This window comes from Natator depressus, chromosome 9 (genome assembly GCF_965152275.1).
Source record: "Natator depressus isolate rNatDep1 chromosome 9, rNatDep2.hap1, whole genome shotgun sequence".
Classification (NCBI taxonomy): domain Eukaryota; kingdom Metazoa; phylum Chordata; order Testudines; family Cheloniidae; genus Natator; species Natator depressus.
In genome coordinates, this window is record NC_134242.1 from 33,857,320 (window position 1) to 33,876,762 (window position 19,443).

At 40.7% G+C, this 19,443-nt stretch overlaps 1 protein-coding gene across 4 annotated transcripts in view; it reads left to right on the forward strand.

The window, feature by feature from the left end:
* Nucleotides 1–10,170: 10,170 nt before the first annotated feature.
* The window catches only part of SPHKAP (SPHK1 interactor, AKAP domain containing), a 90,924-nt gene continuing 81,651 nt past the window's right edge, over nucleotides 10,171–19,443 (forward strand). For all 4 annotated transcript variants that reach the window (XM_074963864.1, XM_074963866.1, XM_074963868.1 and 1 more), the window contains exon 1: nucleotides 10,171–10,309. In XM_074963864.1, coding sequence (XP_074819965.1) covers nucleotides 10,278–10,309 — 32 coding nt within the window. In that variant the 5' untranslated portion in view covers nucleotides 10,171–10,277. The remainder of the gene's footprint in view (nucleotides 10,310–19,443) is intronic.

The window sequence follows — 19,443 nt, forward strand, 5'->3', positions numbered from 1 at the left end:
GACCTATAAGATCCTAATAAATGGTTTAATTCTTGTTTACTGAAGAAATATGATCATTATTTGTATTACTCTAGCAACTAGGAGCCCCAGTCATGGACCCGAACCGTGTTGTCCTAGGTGCTGTACAAACACAGAACAAAAAGAGAGTCTCTGCCCCCAAAAGCTTTCCATCTAAGAAGTGTTTGTCCCTGTGGAATACTACAGCAGTTGAGATCAGCTGAAAGATTCAATGTAACAGACCCCTATTTAGTCAGGAAGGCCGTGGAGGCAGAACATTTCCAGTGAAGAGTCCTCAACCCTGGAAATGGCTTGGTTGGTCTGCTGGAGTCCAAATGTAAGGTCTAGCTGCAAAGTTCATCTTTTTCCCCAGGCCTCTTCTGGGGAATGTGGATAGGCTGAGGGTAGAGTACTAGTGTGGGAGGATTTTTTTCATTGGGCCTAATTTTGTATGTTTAATATTAAAATTGTATACATTCACCCAGAGATTTGGAAGATCTTATTTTAGCAGAAGTTGAAATATCTATCAATATGGGTACAGATGAGTGTAAGAGAGAACAACATGTACACCAACACACCATGGACAGAGTAGTGATCCGTATGTATTAAATTATGGAACCATATGATGCATTGCAGACGGATGTGATAAATCATATGGATCTTTCTCCTTTGACTCTACCCATCTGTTTCAGATCACTTTCTTCTGAAGATGCCACTATCAGTGACAAGATACTAGACTAGATGGTTAACTTGTCTTTTCCCACAGGGATTGCCTTACGTAACACTTGCTTCCTTTAGTAATATGAATTTGATGGCACGGTGTAATTCCTATTAATGAATGTACAACGTATACACTATGGACAAAATCCACAACCAAATGAAGTCAAAAGAAAGGCTTCCAGTGATTTCAACTGAATTTTGAATCAGACACCAATAACTGTATGAAATGGGATAAGCACAATTATATATAGTGAGTGTGTGTCTGTCTGTCTGTCTATCTACATCTGGAGTATACTAAACATATCAAAACTAAAACTAACTCTTGTCCTACACACTTAACCTTAACCAGCAGAGTGTAACTTCACTAGTAACATACACTTAAAAGATTAGTAAAATATGCATATCTGTCTATACCATGTCAGAACTCTACAGGTGTAGCATCCAACTAAATAAAGGGAAATTACAAAACCTGATTAATAAATTCTGCAAACATCTGAAGTAATAAATTGTGCCTGGCAATCACTACATATGCAAACACGAAACTACAATATCTGCAGCAGTAATCAAACATTTAATGAATACTGAACAAGACCTGGATGAACTTTGTCCATTTAATTTAAAATAGTTAATTAAAATTAAGTGGGTAAGGTAATATCTTTTATTGGCCCAACTTCTGTTGGTGAAAGAGACAAGCTTTCGAGCTACATGGAACTCTTCTTCAGGTCCATTTTTTAAACGGACTTTTATATTTTAAATTTGTATAGCCCCTCTGGTGCATTTTTTTGCAATTTCATTTGGAAGTTGAATTATTGCTGTTGTGTGGAAATTGCTACATAAGCATCAAGTTAGTAATTTGCATGCACATTTATGGTAATTGCACAAGCAAAATGTAGGCAAAAAATTGCATCTGCAAAAGCGTACACAGATTGATTATTATTTAAATCATGGTAGTGGCCAAAGGCCCTGATCCGCATTGGTGTTTCATTGTGCTAGACACTGCATATTATGTATATAGTTCCTTACCCAAAGATTTTACAAAGTAAGGTCAGCTTCTGGAAACATTATGCACAACCTTGACTTTATACATAGACAGTACTATTAAATACAATGCTAAGCTCGAACTTGTCTAAGCTCTTCCTTTTTTAGGCCCCAAGCTTGCAAACACTTACCATGTGCTTAACGTTACACCTTGCAGTAGTCTCATTTAGTAAAATGGTTCTGTAACAGAGCTGCTGTCATAAAAATAAAGGGAAGGGTAACCACCTTTCTGTACACAGTGCTATAAAATCCCTCCTGGCCAGAGGCAAAACCCTTTCACCTGTAAAGGGTTAAGAAGCTAAGATAACCTCACTGGCACCTGACCCAAAATGACCAATGAGGGGACAAGATACTTTCAAATCTGGAGAGCGGGGAACAAAGGGTTTGTCTGTCTGTGTGATGCTTTTGCCAGGAACAGATCAGGAATGCAGCCTTACAACTCCTGTTAAGTTAGTAAGTAATGTAGCTAGAAATGCATTAGATTTCCTTTTGTTTAATGGCTGGTAAAATAAGCTGTGCTGTTTTTGTAACTTAAGGTCTTGCCTAAAAGGATTCTCTGTGTTTTGAATCTGATTACCCTGTAAGGTATTTACCATTCTGATTTTAGAGAGGTGATTCTTTTACTTTTTCTTTAATTAAAATTCTTCTTTTAAGAACCTGATTGATTTTTCATTGTTCTTAAAATCCAAGGGTTTGGGTCTGTGTTCACCTGTACACATTGGTGAGGATTGTTATCAAGCCTTCCTCAGGAAAGGGGGTGTAGGGCTTGGGGGGATATTTTGGGGAAAGACGTCTCCAAGTGGTCTCTTTCCCTGTTCTTTGTTTAAAACGCTTGGTGGTGGCAGCATACGGTTCAAGGACAAGGCAAAGTTTGTACCTTGGGGAAGTTTTTAACCTAAGCTTGGGGGTCTTTCATGCAGGTCCCCACATCTGTACCCTAGAGTTCCGAGTGGGGAAGGAACCTTGACAGCTGCTCAGAAGACAAGCAAGAGGACCTCATTTTGAAAACACCATCCAGTATTGGGACCCACATGGACTAGTCCCCATCTAGATAGGCCTGCCAAGACATGTCTGATTGAACTGGAGTCAGGCTTAAGCACAACTTTCAAAGATAGTTCTTTGTCTAGAGTGGGCAAGGCTTTGGTATCAAGTCAAGCTCTTGATGTAAGCCTTGCTCCCTCTGCCTTTTCAAGAATCATTGCCACATTTTCTGATATGGCAGCTACCGGGAAAGGGCCAACACGTCTTTTGATGCTGTTGTTTCAGTCTTTCTTTGCCAGCTTGAACTGACAGCATTGCAGCAGCTTACTCTATCAAACCTATCTTTCCAACCACAAGGGCTAGAATTTTTTTTTTAATGAAAGCTTAGATATTGTATAAACTGGCAAAATCCTCAGAATATGCATACATTCTATGTCCATGAATTTCTATTATCCCTAGTGATGACTGTGTCCTAGACTGATGTGGTAAATGCAGATGGAGCTGGCTTTCCTGACATAACAATGTTTTTGCTGTTGCCTATTCAGATCTGGAAGCTATGGGGAAGATATGCTATGGATGACATACAGCTCTGAATGAAAAGGCAATGAGTGACAGTAATCAGTTTTGAGCTGTCATGTGGGGACCCGGGAAAGGAAGAGATTTTTAGCTTGCCTATTAACACTCTCAAACTACTGGACAGAAAAAGGCAAAGGGACAAGCCAGGCACTGCTACCTGCTTTAGAATACAGAGTTCAGAGAGTAGTTGATTTGGCTACCTGCACAATAAAAGAATGAGTCAAGAGTAGATTGTGAGGAAGTCAATAATAGATTGAGAGAGAGAGAGAGAGAGAGAAAATAAGTAAATGGTGCTCTAACGGAGGGAATGAGTGAGAGAGAGAGAGAGAAAGAGAGAGAGATGCTGTCAGGGATAGGTGATGGGGAGATGGAACCAGTGATTGTGCCAGTCAGAATCTTGAAGCAGTGTTTTCACAGGGTGACAAAGCCAAATAATAAGAGAACGACAAACTGCTGTCTAATACAATAAGAAAAAGGAGAAGAAAATCAAATTATTGGTTAGGAATGAGAGGGTTTGAAATTGGTTCTTAGGATGTGTTAAAAATCAAATAGTGTAATCTCAAAGCAATCTACTGGAGTAAGAGAGGGATGAGCAGCAGTCTGTGTGATAGAAAGCAGCATTTGAGATAACATCTTCTGGAACAGAGGCTAAAATAGAGGGGAACCTGGGCACAGCAGAGGAAGAATTCTTCCCCCTCTCTCAGATTTAGGGGAGCTTTGCTGCTCCAGAGCTATCACTCCCCCCTGGCTCACCAATGATAACACAGCAGGGGAGAGACTCTGAAATGAAAGAAGCAGGAGAAACTGGCTGAGGAACTTCTGGTGCCCCCAGCTTTCAGGTCAGCAGATGAAGCCACAGCAGCCTCACCTGACTGGCAGTAAAAAAGATGGTAATAGGAAGATTTGTCCCTCTTCTGAGTCTCCCTCCCCCTAGGGGGTTAGGCAAAACCTCCCTGCTGATCCATGAAGCCCAGACACAGGAATGTGGAAGCCGTGGATAAAAATTCATGACTTCTGAGAGGTGAAAGAATGACAGTAGAAAAACTGAAAGAGTGGGAATGACAGAGGGAGATGCAAGAAGGAGTAAAGAGAGAGGCAAACAAGCACGGTAGAGGTACAAGAACTGAGGAAAGCAATACACATTTATTTATGGAAAGGAGAGCATGATGGATGGACTTAAGGGGAAGACAGTCTGAAATAATCAAACAGATTGAGAATGGCCTTAGGCAAGTCTGAGTCTTATTTCTCACCCACCCCACATCTGTAAAAGGGGTGTGGGAAAGGTGTATAAAATATAATTCATATCTCACTGGGCTTTCAGGGTGCTAAGTGAATGTTTAAGGCATTATTTTAACAAAATCAGAGAGGCTTAAAAGTGATTATTGTACAGAATGTCAAGGAAGTGAATGAGGGACAAATAGAAGGAAGAATACAAGAGTCATAGAAGTATGCATCTGAGGGAGTGTACCAGGAAGTTAATGCCACTGGAAGTTCAGGAGAGTATTAAGGAGGAGTTTTACAGATGATCACTGTTTGTAAGCAGAGGATGTTTGGAAAATAAGAGATAGATGGGGATAATATCAGTGTATGGAAGAGTCAAAAAGTAGAGGACTCAAACTTTGGGATTACAGAGGCGGTCTTGGGGACAGAAGGAAAGCCAGAGTAGAGAGAGAAGGAAGGGAAAGAGTGATAAAGTTAGAGAGACAGAGGAACAGGAGAGATACTGAGTGCAGAAGAATGTAGGAAAGGTTAAGGAGTACAGCTGGTGACAGGAGAAGCACAGAGGCAGGGAAGACAGGATTAGGGGAAACTTAAAATACAGAGCAGGATCGCTGATGCAAAGTCAAAAACTAGGAGACTCAAAGAGGAGTTAGAGGGAGGGATGCAGTTGATGGGAGATATGAGATTTGGAGGCAGGGATTATGGGGGAGATTTGAGGGGTGAGAGTGAATGTTGGAGAGTTGAAAAAATACTCAGGCAAGGAGAGACACTAGGGCTGGGAGTCAGCACTGGAAGCAGGGAATGTGTGTGGAGAATCAGGAGGGACATATCAGGGAGGGGCTTGTTTGAAGTGATTTGGGGGAATGAAGTGAGAGAGTGCTGAAGGCGCTCAGAAGAAGAAGACCATGAGATGGTCTTGGGGAAGTGAAAAAGGGCTTGTAGGAAAAGGCAGGAGGACATGAAGTGCTGAAGGCAATGGGAGTAAAAGCTGGATCTTGCGAAAAACTATTGGATCCTGCCAAATTTAATTCCAACCCTGCAAATTCCAGCACCTAACTAGAGAACACCAGCTGCACCCACTGCATCAAAGATCCAATGCACTCCAGAACATGAGCACTGCAAACACATTGTTCTTGCACCTGGATCCTTCTGGGAAGATCAAGTCCCTATCTTCTTAATGCCAAAGTACAGACCAAGTCTAGCCATTCCTACTGCACCAAAAAATTCTGGACCCTCATGCATGAGTGCAACAAAACCCTGGATTCAACACATTCAGTATTGTCAAAGCCAGGGCTTTGGAGCAGAGCCCAGAGCTGGAGCACGGAGCAGCTCCGGAGCAGTGGAGCTGCAGGTTTTTGCCTGGAGCTGGAGCAGAGCCAGAGCACAGCTCCAAAGCCCTGGTCAAAGCCAAGCATTCAAAAAAACCAAACAAACAAACAAAAAAACCAACCACTATATAAAAATAACCCCATACTATTGTCTTAAAAAACATGAGATTAAAAAAAGTTGAGTTCTTTTTAAATGTTTTGAATTTTGAGACTTTAGAGTTCACATTTGTAAAAATATCTCCTTATTTGTGCGGACTAGAAACCTTCTTTTTAAAAAAATTCTTATTTCAATCACATAATTCCAGGAGTTGGGACTTCAAGAAGACACACTAAAATATTGTGTGAGTCGCAATAAAATCATGAGCTGGCAACACTACATGGATCCTGTTGGAACCACATAGTGTTTAGTTTCCACCTCCAAATTCTATGGCATGAACATAGAACAAGTATTGCAGCACCTTGTGCACCAAAAATGTGGACCCTGATGTAGTGATCCTTTTACATCAGATAAATCTGCAACCAATACACTGTTTCAGGGAATCCACAGTAATTCTGATCTGATGTCTTGATTTTTTAAATACAGCTAAATTTCATATCATAACACTGAACTTTTGCAGTGGAAGTGGTTTAGTAGATGTGAATGATCACATCCTCCTAGCTGATCAGGAGGAATTGATGCATGAAGCACAGAAACAATAACAGAAATATCAAAAACACAAGACATAGTATTAACGGGAGATGTTAACTACCCAGACATCTGTTGGAAAAATAATATGGCAAAACTCAATTTCCAATAAGTTCTTGGAATACATCGGGCACAACTTTTTTGTTTCAGAAATTAGAGGAGGTAACCATGGGGATATGGTTTTAGACTTGATTCTAACTAACAGGCAGGAATTGGTTGTGAATCTGAAGGCTGAAGCCAATTGTGGTGAAAGTGATCATGAAATTATACATTTTATTAGCCCAAGGAAAGGAAGGAGTGATTCATGAGAATGGACTTTTAAAAAAGCAGACTTTAAGAAACTCAGAGAACTGGTAAATAAGGTTCCATGGAAAGAAAATCTAAGGGAAACAGAAGTTCAGGGGAGCTGGCAGTTTCTCAAAGAGGCAATACTAAAGGCACAACAGCAAACTATCCTGATGAGTTGCAAAGATAGAAAGAATAGTAAGAGGCCAATAGGGCTCCATCAGGAGCTCTTCAGTTAACTCAAAATCCAAAAGGAATCCTACTAAAAGTGGAAACATGGGCAAATTACTAAGGATGAGTCCAAAAGAATAGCACAGACATGTAGGGACAAAAATCAGAAAGGCTAAGACACAAAAATGAGTTCCACCCAGCTAGGAACATAAAAGAAAATAAAAGAGGGTCTATAAATATATTAGGAGCAAGGGAAAGACAAAGGAAAGTGTAAGTTCTCTGCTTAGCGGGGAAGGAAAGCTAACAACAGATGCCATCAAGAAGGTTAAGGTGTTAAATGTCTATTTTGCTTCAGCCTTCACTAAAAAGATACATTTGACCTGATACCCAAACACAATTAATATTAACAGGGGGAAGGACTGCAAGCCAAAATAGGGAAAGAACAGGTTAAAGAATATTTAGATGAGTTAGATGTACTCAAGTCAGCAGTGCCTAAAGGTATTCACCCTATTGTACTTAAGGAACTACCTGAAGCAATCCAAGAATCGGTAGTAATTGTCTTTGAGAACTCATGGAGGATGGATGAGAGCCCAGCAGACTGGAGATGGGCAAACATAGTATCTGTCTTTAAAATAAAGATAAATAAAGGGAATAAAGAGGACCTGGAGAATTATAGATCAGTCAGCCTAATTTCAATAGCTGGAAAGATAATGGAACAAATTATTAAACAATTGGTAATCTCCAAGAAGATAACAGAGTTTTAAGGAATAGCACGCACAGATTTGTTAAGAACAAATCATGCCAAACCAACTTAATTTCCTTCTTTTACAGGGTTACTAGCTTAGTGGATAGAGGTGAAAGAGTCGAGGTGATATATCTTGATTTTAGTAAGGCTTTTGATGAAGCTCCACATGAAATTCTCATAAGCAAACTAGAGAAATGGGGTCTAGATAGTACCATTAGGTGGGTGCACAACTGGTGGAAAGACTGTACTCAAAAAGTAGTCATGGATGGTTTGCTGTTAAACTGGGAGAACGTCCCTGGTCCAGTACTATTCAATATTTTCATTCATGACTTAGATAATGCAGTGGACAGTATGCTTATAACTTTTGCATATGACACCAAGCTCAGAGTGGTTGCTAGCACTTTGAAAGACAGAATTAGAATTCAAAATGACATTGACCAACTGGAGAATTGGTCTGAAATCAACCAGATGAAATTCAACAAAGACAAATACAAAATTCTGCACTTAGGAAGAAAAAAACAAATGCACAACTACAAAATGGGGAATAACTGGCTAGGCAGTAATATTATTGAAAGGGATTTGGGGATTACAGTGGATCACAAATTGAATGGAAGTCAACAATGTGATATGCAGTGTTGCTGTAGCTGTGTCGTTCCCAGGATATTAGAGAGACAAGGTGGGTGAGGTAATATCTTTTATTGAACTAACTTCTGCTGATGGGAGAGAGAAGCTTTTGAGCTATACAGAGCTCTTCATCAGTTAAGACCTGATGAAGGTCAGGGCAAGTCAGACATGAGGAAGAGCTTTCCACAGCTCGAAAGCTTGTTTCTCCCACCAACAGAGGTTGTCCACTAAAAGATATTACCTCATCCACCTTGTCTCTCAAAAATGTGAGACAGTTGAAAAAAGGCTAATATTCTGGGGTGTATTAACAGGAATGTTTTATATGACACAGGAATTGTTCTGTTCCACTTCGCACTGGTGAGGCCTCAGCTGTATCCAGTTCTGGGCACCACACATTAGGAAAGAGGCGGACAAACTGCAATAATCCAGAGGAGAGCACCAAAAATGATAAAAGGTCAGGTTTTCTAAACCTATGAGGAAAGGTTAAAAAAACTGGGCATATTTAGTCTTGAGAAAAGAAGACTAAAGGAAGGATCTGACAGTCTTCAAATAAAAGGGCTGTTAGAAAGAGGACAGTGATCAATTGCTCTATATGTCCATTGAAGATAGGACAAGAAGTAATGAGCTTAATCTGCAGCAAGAGAGATTTAGGTTAGATAGTTGGGAAAACTTTTTAACCATAAGGACAATTAAGCACTGGAACTAGTTTTCAAGGGAGATTATAGAATCCCAGTCATTGGAGGCTTTTAAGAACAGGTTAGACAAACCTTTCAGGAAGGTTTATTTGGTCCCTTCCAGCCCTACATTTCTGATTGACGATCTCTGTCATGAGATCATAGAAAGCAATCTAAGGGATTTATACTTGTATTTGGATAGTGCTCTGTGCCAGGATGCACGAGTGTTCAGATTTTTATAACAGACTAAGAGCAGCCATATTTGGACTCTACACAGGAGAAGACAGGAGTCCCTGGCCCAAAGTTTACACTGCCAAGATTCAAATGCTCTTGCACTGGAACTTGTTGAAGCCTGGATTCTTCTGGTCATGTAGGAGTAGCAGCATCTGTTGTCTATTTTAATTGTACTATTTGAGAAGATAGGGGGCCAAAACGTGGTAGGATCCAGAAGGATCAGTGTTTTTATGGTGTTTACAACAGGGATGCATTGATGTCCTAAAACTGCAGCATCTGCACTTCCCTTTTACCACGTTTGAGTTTGTGCTCAGAAAAATTAGCTGGATTGCAGAAGATCCTGGTACCAAATACCACTTTTTGCAATGCCAGCTTACAACAGAGTTTGGATATTTTGGTACATCAAGGGCTACTGTTTATTTAGTAGAATTGGTGGAGAACTGGAGTTAAAAATCGGCAAGCTTCAGATGCGTTTTTTCCAGTGCTACTGGCTTGGGATGTATCAGGGGCAGATTTATCCACAGGAAGAGGAACAGCTACTCCTATTTTCACACAGATTGTACAATCTGGGGCTTGGGGCAAGATACACGTGTCAGAGCCCAGATTTTGCGGCACTGGCATGCCAGGGTGCATGGAGGTCCGGAATCTTTTGGTGCAGTGAGAGCAACTCCATGGACTCTCTGACCTTGCCGTGAAAGTTGGGGCAGCAGCAGGGCCAAGGAGCAGCCGGGTGCAGGTGCCGGATTCCGGTTTCCGTGGCACCAGGGCTCGGGATTTAGGGGGCAGTCGGGGTGGGATTCAGGGGGCCGCCGGGGCCCGAACTCAGCGGGCGGCGGCGGCTCCGGCCTGCGCCCTTCTCCCGGGGGCGGGAGCGGGGGGAGGAGCGAGGCAGGGGGCGGCGCGTAGCCGGGTTGGAGCAGTGCGATGGCAGCGGCGGAGCGCCCTGCGCCCTCGCTCTTCCCCTGACACCGTCAGAGCCCGGGGCTCGTCTCCTCGCCATGGCCGGCCGTTCTCTGCTCACCGTTCCCAGGTAGGAGCCGGGCTGCCCCCGGGTGGGACCGCGGGCCCCTGGCTCTGCTCGCCGGGCACCTGCCAACGCCCCTGGGGCGAGGGGCGAGCCGTCTGCGGAGGGGAGCTCTGGCCGGCGATTTGGGGCGCAGGCTCCCCTCCTGCCTGCGGACTGTGGAGCGAAGCGCTCCGGGAGCGCCGCTGTAAACGGGCTGCCGTGGGCAAGGGGGCTGGGAGCAGGCTAGTGAAACAGTGAACGAGGAGAAGGAGCGGGGAGCTCGGGGCTGCCAGCTGCCCAGTTAAGTACTGCCCAACACTCAGCCCCCTCGGCTTGTGGAGCTTCCTGACCCCTACCTAGCACGAAGGGGGCTAAGCTCATAGGAACCTGTAGCCACCCTCCCTCGGGTGACTTTCTCCAGAGAGCCCAGCGGAACGGCTGGCAGGTGCTTAGTGCCTCGCAAAAACTTTTGCTGTGAAGGGTCCTAGTTAACCTTAATAATAATAAACAGCAAAGCCGTGAGGAAACTCTGATTCATGGGGGATTTAAAATCTCTCCCCTCTTTGCCAGAGCAACACTGTCTCTGTAAAAATAGTGATACAGATCTTGAAAATTAACAGTTCTAAAGCAAGGATAGGGTATTAGGATGGCTTTGTAGTAGAGAAAAATCTTGCTGGGCAGTAGAGAAAGTGGGATTTCTGATAAATGAAAAGCGGGACATTAGAAAATTACATTTCATCCTAAATGTTCAGTGAGATGTAGGATTGTTTAACTAGCAGTTGTTTACTTTTAATATCTGCATCCAGCAAATTCTCTCTCTTAGAACACGATGTTCAGCTCCTTGTAATATAGTGTTGATTTCGCTTTGGCACAATATCATTTCTGTAGCAGTAGTGTAAAACTAAGTGCTATAAAAATGAAATGGCAGATCTTATCATGGCTTTCATGCTGATTAAGAAAATAACAGGTTGGGGCAAAAACAGTAAATAAAAGGTGTAGCATATAGCACTGAATATGAATTGTGCATATGAATGTGCTAAGTGTAACTATGTGAAGCAGCAGTAGTTACATTTGGGGATTTGTTTTTTAAGCTAGTAATATTCTCTCAGATTTGGAGTGGTCTGCATTTATTTTACTAGTACACATCAGAAGAGAAGTATGCTTTTTTGAACAAATAATCATTTCATATATTGTGAAAACTGTTGAAGTAAAACAAGGGTGTCTAGAGTTTTAAAGAGATAGACCGGATAATGCATAATTTAGGAAGAGCAGAATATGGGTAGAAATCACTGTATGCAAAACTGTTATTAAATTGTATTTTAACACTGTACTTAGTATGTGATGGAATGTACTTTTACATTTTTCTGAATACATTTGTGTATACACAAAAATAAAATCTAGAGATCAGCAAGATAAAGGGCTTTTAAAAAAAGCTGTGAAAGTGGTAGTTTTGGATTTAAGTTAAAACATTAGAAATAAAAACACATTTAGGGGGCTTAAACACTGAACAGAAAATAAACATTAAAAACCAATCCAAATAAGGTTATTGGTTTTTCAGGAAAGCAATAAAAAAAAAAAAAGATATCCTAGAGGCTTTTTCATCCCTTCTCACTGGACAGCCTGTGTGTGTCAACCACACTCATTTTATAGTAATAGAGCAAAATGCAAGTACACCACTTCTTGGCTGTCCCAGTTCTATAGGTTTCAGAGTAGCAGCCGTGTTAGTTGTAGATAAGGCATTTTTGAACAGCTGATCGTGTAAATGAGAGAATTTCCTTTTTAAGAGAAAATTGATGCCAAAAGGAAAATATTAAGGGTTGTTACAACAGGCTTCTCAGAGTAATCTTCAAAATGCAGTTTACTTTTGATTCTTGATAACAGACATTGTTTACTACTAGAGATAAAGGCATCTTATGTTTTAGCAGTGGATACAATGGGTTTTTTTTTTTTTTTGCCTCTAGTAAGGCACTCTAAAGAGAACTAAAATTAATGCTGATGTTAAGCGTGCCTGCAGTTAAAAGAGGGAAAATACACGGTGATAACTGACATGTGGAAGGTGCAGAGTTATCTCAGCTTCCAGTGGCTTTAATGGGAACACTTAGTGAATAGTAATTGCAAGATAAGGGCTTTTGCTTTTATTTTAGTAGAGAAGACTGAAGAAAACTTGCTCATGTGTTTCTTATAAGAAACCCCAAAAGAAGGGTGCTGCTTTGCTTGGCAACATAAGATTTCCTGGCAATTATTCAGTCTCCCCTCCCCAACCTTGTGAGTAGCATCCCTACTGCATGTTTTTAAGCCTGTGACTTGGCAGCCCTGAAGATAGCCCTTCGTCTCCTCCATGAGGATGCAGTTGCAGGATCAGATCCTAAAATACACAAGTGAACTTAAAAAAAATATCTATATAAGTTTTCAAACTTTTGACTATGGAGCTGTTTTTACAGTCTACCCTCATAACCAAAATCTGCCTTAAATTGTAAGGGATTCATTCTAATGGCCAGAAGGGACCATTAGATCAGCTACTCTGACTTCTTGCGTATCAGAGGCCATTACATTTCACCAGTTACCCCTGTATTGAGCCTATTAACTTATGTTTAACTAAAGCATATCTTCCAGAAAGGAATCCAGTTTTGATCTGAAGACTAAGATGTAGAATCTACCACTTACTTCCCTTGGTAGGTTGTTCTAAAGGTTAGTCACCCTCACTATTTAAGAAAAAAAATTGTGCTTAATTTCCAATTTGAATTTGTCTGGCTTCAGCTTCCAACCATTGGATCTTGTTATGCCTTTCAGTACCCAGTATATAGTGTATAAATACCTTCACAGGAGAATAAACGAGTCACCTCTTGACATCTTTTTGATAAAGCAGATTGAGCTTTAAGTCTCTCATGCTAAAGAGGTTTTCTCCAGCCCTGAAATCAGTTGTGGCTCTTTTCTGTACCCTCTCCAGTTTTTCCAACAACCTTTTTAAAATTTTGACATTGATATTGTAATGCTGCATACAACTCCAGTATCACCAGTCCCATATGCAGAGGTGATTTTCACCGCTCTACTCCAGCTCACTACTGCCCTGTTTATACATACAAGGAATGCATTATTAGACCTTTTAGCTACAGCCAGCACCACACAGGGAGCTCATGTTCATTTCCTTTTCTACTACGATCGCTAGATTTTTTTTTGAGAATCACTGCTTTCCAGGATGTAGTTCCCCATTCTGTAAGCATTGTGAGCACCCCTTGTTCCTAGAGGTCTGACCTTGCATTTGGTTGTATTAAAACTCATTGTTTGAATGGGCTCCCCGCATCTTACCAAGTGATCAAAATTGCTTTGTATGGCTGCCTTGTCATTATTTTGCCAAGTTTGTGTCATCCACAAACTTTATATTTACTATCAGGTAATTGATATAAGTGTTGATTAGTATTGGCTTTAGTACTGATCCTTTGGAGCCCTACTAGAAACACCCCCATTCAAAGAGGATTCCACATTAATAACTACTTGAAAACATTTAGCCACTTCTTAAACCATTTAATGTGTGCTTTGATACTGTATGGTTCTAATGTTTTCAATCAGAACACCATTTGGTACTAAGTCAAAGACCTTACAAAAGTTTAAGTATATTACACCAATGCAGTTATTGTTATTAACCAAAAAGTCAAAATAATAATAAAATGTTGCCAAACATTAAAGAATGAAAGGGTATGAGATTTAAATTATACTCCTAACAGCTATTCCATTATTTTACCCAATGTTGAGATCAAGCTAGTAACTCTGTGGTTATCTGGGTCATCTCACCTTACCTATCTCAAAACACAACAGTCTTCTAGAATTTCCCCAGTATTCCAAGATTTAATAAACATGAACATCACTATGCCAGCGATCTCCTACACCAGCTCTTTTTGAATTCTTGGATGTGCCTTATCCAGGGCTGCTGATTTAAAAATGCTTATCCCTGGTAGATACTGTTTATCATCATCCTTGTTTACTACTGGACTGGAAGGTACTTCATCATCCTAACGTGACACGAGTCTTTCATTTTGTTTCTTTCCAAATACAGAACAGAAATATGTTGAACACTAGGTCTTTTTTGCATCATTAACAGTTTTACCATCTCCATCTACTATTGGGCCTATACTGTGATAGAATCTCTTTTGTTCCCAACATGGGGGGGAATTCCTTAATTCCTCCCACCCCATAAGGTCTTTAGATTCTCTTATCAATTTTTCATTTCATTTCTAATTTAGATTGCTTACTGTCAGTTTCATTCCCCCCTACCCCACCCCACCTCACCCCTTACAGGTTGCTTCCTCCCCCCCACCCCCACTTACTGCCTTCATTTCACCACTGAACCTGGATGGGCTTTTAGCTAGATTTGTTCTCTTGCTTGATTATGGAATCATGGCTTTTTGGTCATCTAATAAACTCTTCTTAAAGGGATTCTAATTTTCATCCCCCTGTTTCTATCTAATGGTTGAAAAAGAATAAAGATTCATCCTTTTAAATGCTTGATAAAACTTCATTTGGATTCAGGAGTTAAGAAATATACTTTAAAAAGAGAAAAACCACACACACACCTTGTGGTAAAGTCATTTAGAACCAGCTGCTGTAGTTCTTAAGCAAGCAAATTCCCAGCTGGTGAAATTCACTACTGTGCAGAGAGACAGCACAAGACCTGTGTATGCTTAAGCTGTCCCACAAGTCTTCAAAATAGGGGTTAAGTAAAGCTTGGGTGTGCCCAAGCCCACTCATGCATTTACACTGGCTAGTAGGGGACTATTCCAACAGTTTTTGTTTAGAGTTATTTTCTACTAGTTTTTATTTATTTAAAAACTTGCAGGACAGTTGAGATCATTGAACTGAGCACACTTTATACAGCATGTACTTGGATGACCACATATCCATGGAGAACAGAAGCACTTAGGTTATAACATGCATCTGTCACAAGGGTGTTGTGGGGATTAGTTAGCTAGTGGGCTCAATCCTTTAACTGCTTCATCAGTGAAATTCTCATGCAGAGAGTCAGCACAGGGCCTGTGTGCTCCACTTAAGTCTGGAAAATGCAAGTGAACTGTGCTGGCCCTCTACAGAAGCATGACTTGAACATTCTTTGACTTCAATGGGAGTCCCATGAATGGGGTGCGAGGCATTGAGCAGACCCAGAATGTGCACATGCTTTGAAGATGCATTTTTGAAATTTTTAGTCATAATTATGACTTTAAATGTAAGCCAGCGTCTTTATTTTTACACTACCAATGAAACAATCTTCATAGGTTGTGTATAGAGTAGTTGCACAGAAGATCAGAGGGAACTTTTATATTAGAAGAGACTAAACAGTTCTGCAGTGTATTCAGAATGGTCTTAATCTCTTTCAATTTTACATGGTCTGTGCTATTTCACTTCCTAGTGGAAAGACATCAGATTAGTGGGGAAATGGTCTAACATGCCTAAAAATCAGCTTGTACATACACCGACAGTTTTATGCTACTATTGTCTTGTAGATGTGCCACCCTCTTAGTGCTAATGTAAGAAAGTTAATTGTACTACCGATGTTGTTTACCTCTTCCGAATAAATTGTTCTAATGTTTATTAAAGGAAAAGACTGCTCTGCTAGTAACATCTGGATAGAAAGCTTGCAATCTGAAAAGCAACACAGCCCTCCTCCAGCCCATAAAAAGTGGTATCTTAGCTTATCAGGAACTACAAAATTGTAACAATATATTTGTTAAAGGAGTTAGATTAAAAGGTCATGTATTCTTTACCTCACATTATATACTGTGGTAATTATGAGCTTTTACACACACACACACACACACACACACACACACACTATAAATCAAGTGAAATTCAGTGCAGTGTTGTTCATTTGTTTTCAAAAGCAAGTACCATGTTTGAACTACGCCAGCAGTTTGTGTGAAATTTCAATCTACTTGATGTGAAATTCATTAGCATTTTAGAGTAGTACAGCCATGGTTACAGAAATTAATCAAGCCATCCAGTGTGTGTTATGGGTTGTTAAATGTTAAACAATACTAAGGCATGGGTTTGCATTCTATCAGCAGCTTGTTTTGGTTTAAAGTAATGGAGATGGAGTCTACATATTATGTAGTCTAAAGATATTTATATTTGTAACTGAATAAAATGGCTGCTTTTCACTCTTAGGAGACATGACCTGTGAGCATCTTAGGATAGGGTGCTTAAAATACAGTATATTTTACATAGGGACTAATTGTAATCTGTACAAGAGTTTGACTATTAAAAAAAAAGACTTTATTCTAATGACAAGCCAGATTCCAATACCCTCCCCCACTGAGTGCCAAGTTAGTCCACAGCTAGAGACCCACTAAAGTTGGGGGGTCAGGGAGTGAGGGTTATTCATGGAGTAAGGTAGTACTGGTTGTGAATAAGGATATTGGGATCTGGCCTGAGGAGGACCTTGATAACGGAGGCATTTCTCTCCCTCCCCCGTTCCATTTCATCTAGCTAAAAATTCAAAAAAGAAAGGAAGAAATGTGTTAGTCATTAAGGTCACATCTACATAGCATTTTGAGCCCGCCAGAGCGAGCCTCCCAGGCTGGTGGCTAGACTTCTGCTAGCGGGGGCTCATGCTCGTGCTCTGACAATAGCTGTTTACACAAAACTTTGAAGTTGTGCCTTAGGCTGGAGCTCGGGCTCTGAACCACCACCCCATCACCCACAGGCTTCACAGCCCAGGCTGCAACTTCAAAGCACTCACTACACAGCTAATGTTAGAGCACTAGCACCAGCCCCACTAACCCAAGTCAGTCAACTCAGGCTGGGATGCCTGCTCCCAGGGGCTCCCAAATACTGCACAGAAACCCTAAAAAGGCTGTCAGAATGTTTCAGGCTGATACTCACTATTTGGTATATTAACCGGGCATTTCACAGGTAAGCAGTGAATTATAGTCAGGAGTTCTTGTTATTACTTGGCAATTGAAGAGTGCAATGGGACTACTTGTGTAAGTACCACAGAACAGAAGGAAGAAAGAAAAATTGGGCTCTAGGTTCTGACCCTGTAATTCTTGTGCAGACAAAACTCCCACTTGATTTCCCCATAACCTCTTACTACCTAAGAATTCTGGTTGACATTCGTCTTTTATATATACACAATTTCTCCCTTAGAATATAATAGTGTTTTTGTAGTTCACTGAGTAGCTGAGTCATTCCTCTAAGGTATGAGAGCGATCCTTTGCCCAGCAATCAGCCTGAATAGCCAGGCTGGGCTCAGGTATGAGGGGTGACAAAAAGGGCAAATACCCACCAACCAAGCACAAAAAAACAGTTTCACAGCTGCTCCATGAAATATACTGCAGCCTAGTGGCTGGAATAACTCTGCAGTTATCAGAACAAGCTCATGCTCTGGCATGAGGAGAGAAAGTGAGGATCTTTAGCTCACCCTTCGCCTTGAGCTGCTCCCAATTCATGCTGTGCAAACTACCCAGAAAGTTCACTTTCAGCTGGGTTCCATGAAGTAGAGCTCCATGCACACCTCTCGTTATGCCACAGAAACGACTTGTTTCTACTGCTACTGGGCCTTTGAGGAGGACACTGAATTTTACCCAAAATCTTTATTATGAAAGTCAAGATCTCAGTGATCTGACTATGTACTGTTGGGTTTAGTGATCTGTACAGTTAGGAACAGTGAATTTTAGTGTTTTTAGGAGAGAAACGGAGGATCGCTCTTACCAATGGTTTGTTGGCCCAGTTCCCGACTGCCTCCTGCCCTCTGTAGTCTTGTATATCTGTGCAAAATGAATGTAAGTCACCATCAAATCAGGCTGCTAGTGTTTTCACGCCAACTTTGCTCTGGTATGAAACAAACAGCAAGGCAATAGAGGATCAGTCATTAGAAAAAAAGGAGCCCTGATACAAGCAAAGCACTAGAGAAGGAAAGCCAGGATTGCTGGGCTCTTGCTCTGGATACGTGTGGTCTGGTGTAAACGAAGCTAAGATGATCACATGGCTGAATGATACTATGCTACCAAAGGGATTAATAGTACTGAGCTGCCCTAACAGGGGGAGTAAAAGTTTTTCAGAAGTGATTTTAGAGCCTTGTTTGCTTTAGAAAGCACCACAGATTTTTGATCAATGAATAGTTAACTTCATATTGTCAACAATGAAAATGATTGAATTCGTGTTTCTCTGGGATATCGGAAGGGAAATAGAGCTTCATTCCTACAGAGGAACTGAAAGTACCAGTGTCATGTAAATTTTTAAGAGAGATTTTCTATGAGCAAGTGATGACAGAATATAGTCTTTAGCGTCAAAATGATCACAGATTGTTCCTATACAATTTAGCTAATAGCTTAGTATAGTTTAGGAGCAGATCTGCATGTGGTCATAGAAACAGTCTCATTAGAGCAGTTGGAACTTCTGAATGTAAATTAGATGCAAACGCTCAATTTAGACCATTTTACTTTATCATTCCCTTAGATCAGAAATCATATCAGCTCACGTCAGTTCGTAATCAAATACTATGGAAGGCATCCATCTACTGCTTGAGAGTCAGGTTGTCCTTCCTTAGGGCCAAATGTGCTGTTACATGTTCAGTGGGAATTGCACCCATGGAATTTGGCTTTTTGTGGAATCAAGATTAGTGGCTATTGCTTAATTAAGTGTAACACAAACAAAATATTACAGATAATCTTCCACCAGCCTTAGATTTGTAACAGAGTTAGATTCAGTGTGTGTTGGTTGCCGTATGTGCTCAACTTTTAAGGTTGTACCTGATCAGAATAGGTGGTTTTATTTACCATAAGTAACTTGACTTACTATCTCTTTCCCCCCCATCAAATAGCATCTTCTGTTAAGGATTTGGATCTCTCACCAGTTTTATATTTGTGAGATTCCATTTATTTCAGTAAAGTTATTGCTGACTTTATGCCACTGTAAGAGAAAGGTGATCAAGCCTTGTGTACAGAAATTGGAATGTGTTATCAGTAACTTCATTGATATAAAATTATTAGTGTATAGGATATTATCTTACCATATACATGCCCTAAAGTTGATTCCAGTGTAACTGGATATAGTGACTGGAGTAGAATTAAAGTGGTTTGCAATTTCAATCACGGTGAACCTCTCTACAGAGGTTACTGTCATTCTGTGACAATGAAGACTTCACTATAAGTGTACTGTGTAAATCAGCT